At 37.5% G+C, this 13,843-nt stretch overlaps 1 protein-coding gene across 1 annotated transcript; it reads right to left on the bottom strand.

Moving 5' to 3' along the window:
- Window positions 1-1,189: 1,189 nt before the first annotated feature.
- Window positions 1,190-13,771, bottom strand: LOC126857717 (sortilin-related receptor-like). Its single transcript, XM_050607408.1, has 10 exons — window positions 13,484-13,771; window positions 11,434-11,709; window positions 11,154-11,315; window positions 10,747-11,031; window positions 10,380-10,648; window positions 5,948-10,248; window positions 5,519-5,775; window positions 4,888-5,356; window positions 4,587-4,793; window positions 1,190-4,504 (listed from the first exon to the last, which is right to left on the bottom strand). Exons 1-10 carry the CDS (start codon window positions 13,748-13,750, stop codon window positions 4,443-4,445), a joined length of 6,555 nt encoding a protein of 2,184 aa, XP_050463365.1. The 5' UTR covers window positions 13,751-13,771; the 3' UTR covers window positions 1,190-4,442.
- Window positions 13,772-13,843: the final 72 nt, after the last annotated feature.

The raw sequence follows: 13,843 nt of genomic DNA, 5'->3' as shown, positions 1-13,843 counted from the left end.
AACCTTGTGATATCTTATAGATCAAAGCTTAGATGGTTTCTAAATTTCTGTTTATTACTTTTATGCAAATTTTTTTGAGCAAATTGAAACATCTTTATTTACTATATGTACGAGATTTAGAAAAGAAAGGAAAAACACAAGCAGAAGAAACTCTGATACGTTATATTATTATCTAATAAGGAAATATACGTATTATATAAGATCGTGAGATTTTTAAAAATCTTCATTCATTTTTTATGACACATATTAATACTTTGCTCTTTCAAAATGTGAAAAAATCAATTATAAAAATCCGTAGCATAACTTTGTACCTGTGTATTACATTAAATTACATTGAAAATTATTTAAAGAGAGATCTTTCTTAGATCAATATATTAATTACATTCAGAATATAATGATTAAATACCGTAGTAACGCCGATTGTAATCATGTATTGAGAGTTCACACATGATAAGATTTAAGATGCGAAATTCGTCCGCATTTGTAATCTCACAAAGGGATTAAAGATGTGAAAAAGACATGGTGCTGAATTTCCGGAATTACCATGCCGTTTGCTTAATGATGTTACGGGTCACAAACTACCAAATTACCTTTCAAAATGGTAACGGAAGTCTTTCATCTTTTCTTGCGCGAGAGGTTTATGAATTCATAAAACTATTATTTTCATCGTTCCATTTTTTCGCGATTTTTTCGCGAACCATGGCCCGGAACGTCATATGAACTCGTAAATTTGATAGAATATGTACGAAAAAGAAACTATTGTTTTTTTCTACATGTGTACGTTGTATATATGTATATGCCATATAGAGAAATAAAATAGAATTCATTTTTTATTATTTAATATGCATTAAAGCATCAATAATTTCTGATAAGAAATTTAAAACTGGAATTTTTTTTCTCCAAATGATAAGCAAAATAAATGATTCTATGAAAAGTAAAGTTCCTTAAAAATATCATAAAATATATAATGAAATAAAGTATATATATAGGATGTAAAAAGGGAAGAAATAAATCAGTAAATATATATATATATATATATATATATATATATATATATATATTATATATATATATATATATATATATATATATATATATATATAAGGTTATATCGATGAGAATTATTAGTGAAATGAAAAAATGATTATGCGGGAAATACCAAGGTACCAAAGTAAATTGATAAGAGAAGTATAAAAAAAATTACTTAATATATTCTGTGCCTTAAGTTTATTTATATTTACACGTAAATATATTATATTATATATATTTTATATTATATATCACTGTCTTTCTTGTCGTTATAACCCCTTGACATTTACATCAACTTTATCGTCTATATAATTATCGCTTACGCTAGTTCAGATTTAAAAACATCGAAATTCATCGTTTTTTTCTCTTCTCTGACACAGACATATATTAATGACCAAAGGCGTGATCACGTCAAATTATCAGCGAAGAAATTATTTTTACGATTAATTAATTTTGTTCACGAGGTGTGATGATTTTCTGACATCGGTAACGTGACGGAAACGAATCGAGAGCCTAGTTAATACTGTTTAAAAATCGTCTTTTTGTCGATCGTCTCATGTATCTCTTCTACTTTCCCTTTCACACAAATCATTAAATAAAAAGAATATTAAACGTTTTACGAATACAACAGAATATACATTTATAATTGTTTATTCTTTCGAAACTTAAATTAATTTCGTTAATACTTTGAGCCTTATTGCTGTTATTATTAAATTAATTTAATTTAATAATGATATAAAACAGTAAAAGCTCGACTTATGAAATGTTGCTTTGTTGATTCTGACTTCTCTATCCGTTTGATTTGCCTCACACATTTTTCAATCATATCGACTCGGCAAATTGATCAAACTAACAAACATTTTTAGGAACTCGTAACGTCATACTTTCCATTAACAAAATGAGACACAAACAGAACGATTAATCAAGAATACAGTCAACTTTATCTCTAAACTTTCTCGTTAGGTTCTGCGAAAAAAATATAATCACTGCGTGAAATTTCATTTACAACGAAAGGAATATAAAAAGGATTTTGTCGATATGACGGTTCTTTCTCATCACGGCAAGATCGCGGATTTTAATCATTAATGTCTTTTACAAATAATCCAGTGTAGATTAAATGATGAAAATTCATCATTTAAAATACATTTGGATATTATTTACAATAATACAGCTCAATATAAAATGATTTTCTCTTGAAACATAAGAATCAAGATAATCACATGTAGCTTTTTTTTTATGCTGAAGAAAAATTCGGAATGCTCTATCACGTTACAATTTTGAAAGACTTTAAATTGTATAAATGGACTTCTTTTAATTTGCAATGCTATGGCTGGTGACATATTGAAAATGTTTTATCGCTCTTAAAATTAATTCTATATATATATTCATATTAATAGAAATCTCAAAATTTTTAAAGATTTTTGAGATTGCAAATAAATCAAAAATTCGAACTGAAATACTCAATAGTGGATGTTCAAAGCTCTTGCTTTTACATCACATTGAATTCGTTATTTAAAATTAATTGATAAATTGTTCATACTCTCCTTAATTATCTAATTTAACTTTATCAAAATTGATATAATGTTTAAAAATGAAAATCTTACTAATCTTAATTCTTGCAATAAATTTATTTTAAAGCCAGTTCCATATTAGAACTGTTATTTAATTAGTGGCAAATCCGGGTTCGATATTGGTCTAGTCATCCCATATATTTCCAATAAAAAAAAAGTTGGTAAAATTATCCGCTTGATGAAAAAAAAGATCTAAAAAATTGATTTAGAGCGAAGAGAAAAAAATATCAGATTTAGATATCCTATAACCAAATAATCGTAATGCCGTTGCAATAAGTAGGACACTAATTGTAAAAGAGAGAGAGATATATAAAACTCTCTTCTTTATAAATAGATAATAGATTCTTTCTTACTATTTCAAACTGTTCTAAAAATGAATACATACTTAATTTTAAGCGAATAAAAGTCTTCCAGAGCAGATTACATATAATTGTAACATAAATTATATAAAAATAAAAGTCCTTTTTTATAATTTTAATTTCAAATTTTTTAAAATTGTAACGAGATAGAGCATTTTAAAAAAACTATAAGAAACATTACTTTTTTTTCTTATGTCTTTTTTCTTTTGTTGAATTGTATAATTCAAGAATCATGACGCGGCGTCGTCACCATTTCATTCGCACTTGAAAGTGCCATTGATTTGTTGCTTTCTCATTGATGTCCTTGTGTAAATTCCTCTTAACCAAAAATAAAAATACCCAATCTTGATAAAATGTGTCATTCTTAATGTAAAAAATGTAATGTATATTATTCGCACAAAACATAATATCCCATATTTTTTTGTTAACTTTAAGGTGAAAAATTTCTTAATATTATGTTCAAATCGCGTCTCTCTTGTCCAACACTCAGTTCGCTTTTATTACAGAATTATACATAATTATTGGAATATTCAAAATATTCTCTTGCAGTAATTGCAGCACACCTCTATACGAGGGTCAGGTCACCTTTTTTCGCGAGATAGAAACTCGCTTATAACAACTTCTTTCAATGCCGCATCATAGGCTTGATAATGATAGTTGGCGTCGAATACAAAGACTTGCTCAAGCCAAGGAACTCTTCAAATAAAATGTTATAAAAACGTACTCGCCATTAAACGAGACTGATACTGATCTTTCAAATGCGGCATAGAAGAAAGCATTACTTTGGTCATGCACTTGCTATATGGAAAGAATTTATGGCATCTGTGGATTTGTTAAAATATTAAAATAATTTTCAATAAAAAAAGTTTTCGTACAATATCGGGAACTCACTTTCGCATCAACAAATCTGTATACAGATTTAAAAAAAAAAAGTTTCTTCACACATACATAGGTCATATAAATACAATATTAAAAATGCATCTCGCCAAATGTGTGATATCTCGAAAATCTCACAATCTCGCGACCCATAAAAAATATTTACTATATACAAATTGCCGTTTCTTCTGGCATCTATTTCCGTTGTTAGATGTGATAAATTTCATTTTCAAACTATAGCTGTCTTGATTTCTTTTTACATTCGAATTTAAGATGCAACGGCCTCTCTCCAACTATACGGCAGGTAGCCATCTTGATCGTTTGTGATGTACATGTATACCATATTTCTATAACGTATCATGTAACGGCGCGAAAAGCTCTTATGTAAACATCCTAAGTGCAATCTGTGAATCTACCAATTGTTAACTATAATAGCAAGTAACACTACAGTTAACAATATTTATCTAGCTTCGAGACGTTTTTATAAAAGCTTTTCTCCATTCATCATAAAATTTTATCTATATATTCAAAATTATCATATTAATAGTGTCTTGGCACATCTTTTCTCTCTTAACACGTAAATATTTTGTTTATATATATATGGTATTCATGCGATTACCAAAGGTTCGTCATCTGAAAAGCCTCGGATCACAGGGCTATCTTCTTCTTCTGTAAAAAAACGAAATAATCATTAGATTTTTTCTCATTTCACATCGTTTTCCTCATTTTTCAAATGCAAAATAATACTTACCTAAACCGTCTGTCGTGCCTGGGAAGGTAGCTTGTCCCCGCCTCGTATCGTAATGACTATTGGCAAATTGCGTAAAGCTGTTAGATAATCTTCTATGTCGAACGATGAAATACGCTAGCGCTGCACCTAGCATTAAGACGACCAAGCAGATCGGTATAGCAAGAGACAGTATATTCGACGTGTTCATTATCACCGGGAGTTGCGAGCCTGTTGATTAAAAATAGCGAAAAACTTATTATATGTATATATATTAAAGCATATCGGAAATCGTTTTTCGCAAGAGAAGATTAGAAAGACTTGCCTGAAAATTGCGTGCTCCAAGTTTCACTCAATGGGCTTTGATATCCGTCCTCCGTGACCAAACGTGCAGCGAAGGTGTAAATCGTACCCGTTTTAGCGTCTTTATAACGATAAGGCGATGGATCCTTAGTCAAGAAGACGCTAGCCGTCGATTCGTTTATCTTTGTCGATCCCTCGGCTACCAAAATTTCGATGTGTCGATTAACATCCTTCGGCATATCTGGCTCTTGCCAATATATTAGATAGTCTTTATTATCGTGCAAGACGGTAACTTGATGAGGCGGCTTGATCATCGGTGCCACATAAACAAAAGGTTGAGTGGGTATGGCATTTTCAACATCAGTCGCTACCGTAATATTATACTTTCCGCCGTATTTGATCGAATGGAAGGTATGTTTCATGATAGTTTCGTTAGTGGGCGGTAATGTCACAACTACTTGCTTATTGAGGATCGTTTCCGTAACAGAAATCTGTGAAAAAAAATCCAGAATCAATAAACGGGCTTTGACTGAATAAACATTAAATTAGATTAGATGTATAGGAAATGTTTCATGATAGAATAGAAAATTTTGAGAAATTTTTCCCCATAAACATCCATCTATTTTCTTAAAATTATTTCATTATTGACTTACCGTGTAACTGATCGGTTCGTCGATCGTGGGACAACTCGCGCTCCATGAGACGATTATACTGTCATTTTTATCCGGCGATGGTGTTACTCGCAACCTTTTCGGAGGAGCACGTTGATTGAAATATGTCGGAACCGTGATCGGTTGACATAAAGGTCCCGCTCCATAATCCCCGATAACGCCAACGGCAAAGAAATATGATTCACACGCTTCCAAATCTTTGATCGTAGCCGTGAGATTAGTGGTTTTAAATTTGTAAGCTAAAAACAAATGAACAATATTTTTTACTATAAAGATATAAAAAACAGAACAAATTCGATCAATTAGTAACGTTTAATTTACAACTGTACAAAATACAGTAAACAGCAACAGAAAAATACCGATTATCTTATTATATTTAAATTATTGCACAAATGCCGATTTTGTCCTCACCTTTAAAGAAATTGAATATATTGGTGGCGTAATGAACAGCATACTGCAATTTAATCTTCTTGGTGCTCTTAGGCGGATCCCAAGTAAGTTTCACGGTCGTTCTCTGAGACTTTACCAATTGCGCGTCAAACTTCGTTATTATCGGCAGCGCGGTGCCGTTCGTCGTAGCCGTCACCATGGCGACCTTACCAACGTATGTTTTCTTCATTGCACCGACCTCAAAAGTGTATTTGACACCTGGCGCCAATTTTGTCACCTCGTATAGATTGTCCATGGTCGTAATGGTCTGTAATGTTGGATATGCCGGTGGTGCTCTAGGAGTGATGTGATAACCGTCCACGTCTATCGTCTTATTCCACGTTAGCGTGACGGAGTGATTCGTCGTCGCCACCACGCGAAGACCTTCGATGTCGTCGATGTTGGCCGAGCCATCGAACGTCAATGTGGCAACTTTCGACGAAAACGATTCGTATTGTCGGTTTTTCGCTACAATCCAAAAAGAGTAATTCTTGCCTGCCTCGAATGGCATATCAATGATCGCGGATGTTTTTTGCCGCGAAAACTCCATCGGTGGTATAGGCGGTGTGATGTAAACTTGATAGCCGATGATCAAACCATTTGGATGTTGAGGTGGTAGCCAGGAGACCTCTACGCGAGTGCCGTTCTTCTGCGTGACTGTTACGTTCCATGGCTCGGATGGCACGCCTTCGCCAGTCCTTACGACTAGATACTTAGCTGGTGGGAATACTTTGCTTTGACCCTTCACCTTGACATAGACAGTCAAATTGTACTTGGTGCAAGCCTCGAGATTGTTGAATTGATACTCGGTGTCTTCGATCCACTCGCTGGCGTTGGTCCACTTGGCGCCCGGAGTAACCCGCGCGATTGAAGGCAGGAACTCAAATGTAACGTTCGATGGTATTGGCATCCACCAATAGAGGAAGAGAGTGCTGTCGTTAATGGAACGTTCGTCCACACCCATCACCAGTACCTGATATACACGAGTACCGTTCTTTTCGCAGTTACTCTCATCGAAACCGTCAAAACAATCTTGATGGCCGTCGCAGTAGGATGCCAATGGGAAGCAACGCGTTTCGTCACATGGGAAAAGACCAACGAAGCAAGACGGGGTGGCGGGTGGGCTCGTGTCACGATCTGTATGACAGCCAAGCTCATCGCTGCCGTCCGGGCATTCCTCAATGCCGTTGCAAATGTGAGATAGAGGTACACATGAGCCATCCTGACGGCACATAAATTGATCGTTCTCGCGGCACGATGCATGTGTCTGTTCGCAGTGCTGCTCGTCCTCGCCGGATGGACAATCGTTGGAGCCGTCGCATATCCACGCATTCTCGATGCAATCGCCGTTGTAACATTGAAACTGATGTTCGCGACAGATGCGTGGTTGTTCAGTTGTGTGAATTGGCAGCGATGTAGATTCTAATGTGCCTTCCGCCTCGCTGCCGCAGCTAATCTCATCCGAATTGTCGCCGCAGTCGTCCACGCTGTCACATTTCCACCAGTATGGCACACACTTCTTATTCTGACACAAGAACATCCAATCGTTGCAGGTATTTGTTGGCAGGCTCATCGGTGGGATAAACGCCGGCGTGGTAGTGATGGTGCAGTTAAATTCGTCAGAACCATCTAGGCAATCCTTGTCGCCATCGCATTGCCATGACTTGTATATGCACCGATGCCCAGAATCCTTGGTGTTGTTGCATGTAAACTGCCATGGTTCGCACACCATGTTGCTGCACTCCGCTTCGTCCGCGCCATTGTCACAGTCTGGTTCGCCGTCGCATTTCCAAGAAGTTGGTATGCACGAATGATCAGATTTGCAAGCGATCTCGTCGGATCGACACGTGCTTGGTAAAACTCGGTTTCCAGTGCAATTACGTTCATCCGAACCGTCCCGACAGTCATCCTCGCCATCGCAGCGCCATCGATGCGAGATGCAGCGACCGCTGTCACATTTGAAGCGTAACAGATCCGTGCAATTGGCGTATGTGCAATTTTGCTCGTCCTTACCGTCTTTACAGTCACGATCCATATCGCATACCCAGTATTTCGGTATACATTTGTTGCCATCGCATTCAAAGTTATTAGGGCTGCACGTAGCACGATTGCAGTTGACCTCGTCCGAGTTGTCGCCACAATCGTTATCGCCATCGCACTTCCAGAATTCGGGGATGCACACGCCGTTATTACAAGCAAACTGATTTGACGAACAGGTACTGGCGATGCGTGGGCATGTCGAATTGTCGTAGGGTTTGATGCCACCTGGACAAAGACATTTTCCGTCCGTCATTACCATACCATCCGGACAAAGGCACACATGGCTGCCCCCAGGCGCACCCAGACAGATATGCGAACACGTGTTATTCGTCGCGCATTCGTTCGTGCCGACTTGCACGCTATGCGCAAAGATCTTCAAATCCATCAAACCTACGATCTGGAAACCAATTATTGTGTTGATTCCGACACCATGGTCCTTATTAGCGACAAATATCATCGATTGTTTCCAATCATCCCAGTACATATTATCTTTCAACACGGCAACTGCAAACGGATGCGACACGCGCGCGTCGTTAGCGATGATTTTCTTAAACCTTTTACCCTCAAAGTCCGAAGAAGCAATATAATCCAACCGGGCATCCACCCAGTAAATACGTTCGGCAATGTGATCGATTGTTATTCCGTTCGGCCATTCGACTGTTGGTTTGACAAACAATCGCTTGACATCCGTGCCGTCCAAATTGGCGCGAGAGACGGAGGCATTGCCGGGTGACCAATCGGTCCAGAATATGTATCCATTCATGGGATGAACCGCGATACCTCTCGGTTTCTGTAACACGTTCGGGCCTAATATCGTTCTGCGCATTCTGCCCATAGTGGATATATCTGTTCGAACTATTTGTATTCTCATTTTAACACCGTCCACGAAATAGAGAACTTTGGACACCCAATCAAAAGCCATTCCTTCAATAGAACTTAAATCGTTTTCGACGAGAACTTCGGGATAGTTGGTACCGTTTTTCAGGCATTGTCTACCGATTGTATCGTTTACAATATCCGCCCAATACAAGCAATTGTTCTTCATATCAAATTCGATGGCAATCACATTCTTCAGATCGTGCACGGGTAGCATCTCTATTTTGTTGTCCTTCAGATCAATTCGCGTGATATGCTCTCGTTGAGCGACCAACAGAAATTCTGGTGTTTCATCCATCGGGCACGGTATCTCGTCAGGCTCGAAATTTCTCGCGAGACCGCCAGAACATTCATCATCGGCCAACTTCACGTAGCCCTTTGTGCGATTGTAAAATTCGCCAGGCTGGCATGTGCTCGGTACGGCATAAGGATCATAATCAGTAATTAATTTGTTGCGAATACAATGATATGGATTTCCGACGCGCGTAAAACCGTAATCGCATTGATAATCGTTTGCGTCACACTGACAGATTTTCAATCGCATTGGTCGATCATAATTTACACCCTGATAGCAGTTAGTACGCGCCGCGCGTCTCTGATACGTTTCTTTACGTCCCAATATGCATGCCATAACTGGTTGATCGCTACTCGACGGAGACCAGAATTTGTAATCATCTTCCGTACACTCTCTCTCGAATACATTCCGTAGATCGACCTTGATTATGAGCCACTGATGTTGTCCGCTGTCCGATCCGAACATGGTGAATACCGTGGTGTTTTCCCCAGGCTCCGTCATGAGACCGTAAACACGTAACATCTTTTCGTTGAACTCATAAGTTTGCCACGTCTCGCCCTCATCCACTGAATATGAGATATCTCTGGTCTCTCCGCGCGATTTGAAATATTTTACTGCCACCAACAGACCTCCATGATCGCCCATGTTGAAAAAGTAGTATTCTTTCAACACCTGTTTCCATGTAAGACCTGCGTCCCGCGAGACATAGAGCGCAGGGTGACCTTTCAAACTGGATCCAATTACGCCGGTGGCCATGATTATTCCGGGCGCCGATTTCGAGCTCATGATCGTGACAGATCTCGTTACCGGATACAGCTGACTGAATCTTTGACTCAAGTGCAATGAGCAATCTTTCGGGCAATGGATGTAGAAGCCTTCATAATTTGCCGTCGGTGCTTTAATATTGTTCCAAGTGCTACCATGATCGAAAGTGATTACCGATTCCAAGTGTTCTGGTCCGATTGAGCTGATACCTCCTGTTTTCGGGTTACCTTTGACTCGTGATGCTATGTATATACCTCGAAGACCTTCGACTTTATACAAGTCTGTGAATGTCTCGTCAGCCACATCGCTATACAAATAAATGCGCGTAAATACAAAATAATTCGGAAAAATTTGAAAAAAATATTAAAGAAAATTCCCACGAGAAATAAGAATTTCATTTTTTCTCGTGCATTAGATACAATATTTTATTCTACTTACTTCAACCAACTATCCTTCCAAGTGCTGTTGAGGAAAAATGTAAAAATACCCTCCAGAGATAATGTAAATATAGCCTTTTCATGATCTATGACTTCTGACACATAAAGATTAACCATAGTCTCACTATGCGATACCGCGATGAAAACTCGATTAAACGATACGTCTACAATATGGTAATCATTGCAATCTAATTCCGTGTTAAATTGCGCCACAACGAACGATTGATTTTTGTAAGACACATGGAGATCCAGATGCTCTGACGTTCTGTTCTGTTAAGCAGAATGAAGAATAACGATCGAATAAAAACGACTAAATTTTATCAAATTTCATGAAAGATTCTACATGCATACAACACCATAAGACTTGCCTTTGAATTTTTTACAGTAAACATGTAATCGCCTTTGATTTGGAAATCCTCGACATTCTCGATGACAACACCAAATTCTTTTCGTAAGGAAGGTCTCACTCGCAAAGTTGAAAAATTTCGGGTCTGAAACCAGAGCAAATATTGCATATCCAGTTTCAAGACTGTATTCGTTCCAGTAGGCTCTGTGCGTTCGACCAATAGAACACGATAAGGTGACCAGTAAAAGGCCTTCACATAGTGTTGTATTGGTACCCAGACTAATCCACGATCGGTCGACAACCACAACTGAAATCAAAATATTGCAAGTTTCAAAAAAATAATTCTTTTACAAATTCTTGTAATGATACAGTTCAGTAGCGATAAAGTTACGTGTAAAATCGAAATCTAACTGATATTTCATCCCATACCTTCCGCATTGGATCGACTTTGTCCAGTGCGACGAGTACTCGTGGATCCAATTCGTAAAACGAGACCTCACTCGGATGAAATGGTACGGGAATCCTTCGAATAGTCTTGCCGTTGTTAAACGTTAGAAAAATTAAATTGTGTAGGCTGTCCACGAAAACGCACTGCAAAGAGAGTAAGATCTCAGAAATATTCTTTCAATGACACAAAACAATCGAAAAATAAATAAAATTATTATTCACATCTTATAAGAATCGATTTTTTAAGTAAAGCGAGACTCACGTATTGATAGAACTTAGGATGATTGGTGAATTTATCCACGACTGCGTATTCAGCGTTGGGATCGGACGAAATCCTGAACTGATCAGTCTTATTTTCAAACGTATCACCATAGTCGTAACTGATGTAAACGGCGCTAGGATGGGTCGGGGAGGAAAATCTGCCACCTTGGAAGCGCACCACTGGTGTGCTATCCCTTGCTAAACATATTATCACATTGGAACCTTCCCCGACCCAATGTACCATCAGTTGTTGATGCGAATCGTTTAAAGCATTGACCTGTAATAAGGAGAAACATGATTTTTGACGTTATAATGTAAGAAATATTAGAAATCTTATATTGTATATAAATTTATAATATAATAAATTTATAAATTTATAATGACAATTTGAAAACAATAATTTTTTTATTTTTTTATGCATGAGAAATAAAAATTCAAGATAAGATAAAAGATACGTCATTAAAATTAAAACGTCATTAAAATTAATATAAAAAATTAAGTGTGTAAAATTGTCATCATGACTTGTTGAAAAAAACACTGTAATGTTTATGTATTTATTAGTAAAAAAAAAAAACATAAAAAATACATTAATGTAAGATGTATGCGCGTATGTAAATTGACATCTTTATTGCGGTAATTTTAGCTAAAAATATATGCACAGGAGATGAATCATTAGATATGCATGATTCGCCATAAATGCCTCTATCACATTGTTTTCTCAGCACTCAATATCTCGTTACCTTGGACAATGTCATAAGAAAGATAAATCATCATTCTAAAAGGTAAAGAGAGAATAAATAATTCAAAATATTCCTACGTATAATGCAAATTAAATGTGTGTATTTGTGGAGGACATTTCTTCCTTAAAGCATATATTAAACATATAAATAAAAAAAAATCTGGACAATAAAGAAAAGGAATCAAAGGTCAATCATTTATCAAAATGGAAGTGAAAGTGAGTTATCTAGCCTCTTTATATAATTATGCGAAATAGCTTAAAATATAAATCATGTGACCACATGTGATTGAAATGATTCTATAAAAATTATTATTTTTAAAAAATGACAATTCGCATATAATATTAATTGAACGCAGATTAATTAACAACGGAATATTTTTCCCTGCAAAAAAATTAATGTACTATTTATATAATATATAAATTGAGAAATTGCAATAGAGGAACAAAAGAAACGGAGAAATTTAAGATGATAGATATACCGCAGTCAACCAAATTTTTATCTTCCCAGAAGCTTAGGTAGTCTTTATCTCTTCGAAATGACAAGTAGCTACGTTTCTTTTGTTATCGCAAAAATAAACAGTCAAAGTGTATATGCGCATCTATTCATTATAAACGCGTACTAATCAATAAAAGTCCGTATGACTAAGCGACGTGACGTAAGAAAAATAGAGAGGAAAAAAAAGAATGCATTATTCCTGAAAAATTCTCTCGGCTATTCCAAGCCAAGTCGCAAAGAGAGAAGAATCTTGGCACTGCCAAAATAACGATGGCGCGTAATAGTCTCGTATAACCATTGTTTTGTTTACATGAAGCCAGAGCTCTTCTTGTTCGAGGATTTTTTTTTTTTTTAGAAAGCAAAAGGTTTTTTTTAAGCGAGAAAAGGGAAGATGCAATAAATACATAAAGGGCGGTTACTGACCCCTCGCGTGTGTATCAATATAAACGGTGCGGGCCGCGCGACGCTCCGTTTCGCCGAGATTGATTAAATTTACTCCGGAAGAGAGATAATACGGCAATTATGCTCCGGTCGTGACCGCACACAAAGGCCGCGCTGTGCGTGATCCCGCCGGTCCCATTGGGAAAAATTCCGCAAGACGATATAGACAGCTAAGAGGAGAGCGCGCTGCGTATATATACGTGTGTACGTGGCGCGTCTATTTACGCGAATGTCCGAGCGGTTTTTTTTTTCCTCCCCCTTTTTTCCGCGACCGGGGATGCGGGGAAAGCGTATGGAAACCGAGAAACCGGAAACCGCTGCCGGTTTCGGGAATTGCGACGCAGTCACGACGACGACCTTCGTACATATGCGTACCTTGGTCGTGATGTTTGGGTTATTGTTTGGGTGCTCGGGCGGCACGTCCCTGCGCGTACGCCCGAATGACGTTTCGTGCCCATCCTCATCCGCGCCTGTCCGCCTGTCAATGATCAGCGGTTTCCTATACGGTGAATCGCCGTCCTCCGTAATGTGCAAACGCTTCGCCCTGTCACCGTATCTTACGCCGTAATTGCACTCCGTCAGTAGAACGAAATGGAAAATTAACGCGAGATAGTATACGACTACTATCGTCCGACCGGCCATCTTGTCCAAGACTGAGTCTTTTCCTTGAGAAAGCGAGGATATTATACGGCGCAGGCTGTGAGGATCACGGCGGATCCGCGTGAACTCGCGCAT

Source organism: Cataglyphis hispanica, chromosome 22 (genome assembly GCF_021464435.1).
Source record: "Cataglyphis hispanica isolate Lineage 1 chromosome 22, ULB_Chis1_1.0, whole genome shotgun sequence".
Taxonomy (NCBI): Eukaryota; Metazoa; Arthropoda; class Insecta; order Hymenoptera; family Formicidae; genus Cataglyphis; species Cataglyphis hispanica.
The sequence above is the reverse complement of the archived record's forward strand: the minus strand, read 5'-3'. Positions and strand labels throughout refer to the sequence as shown.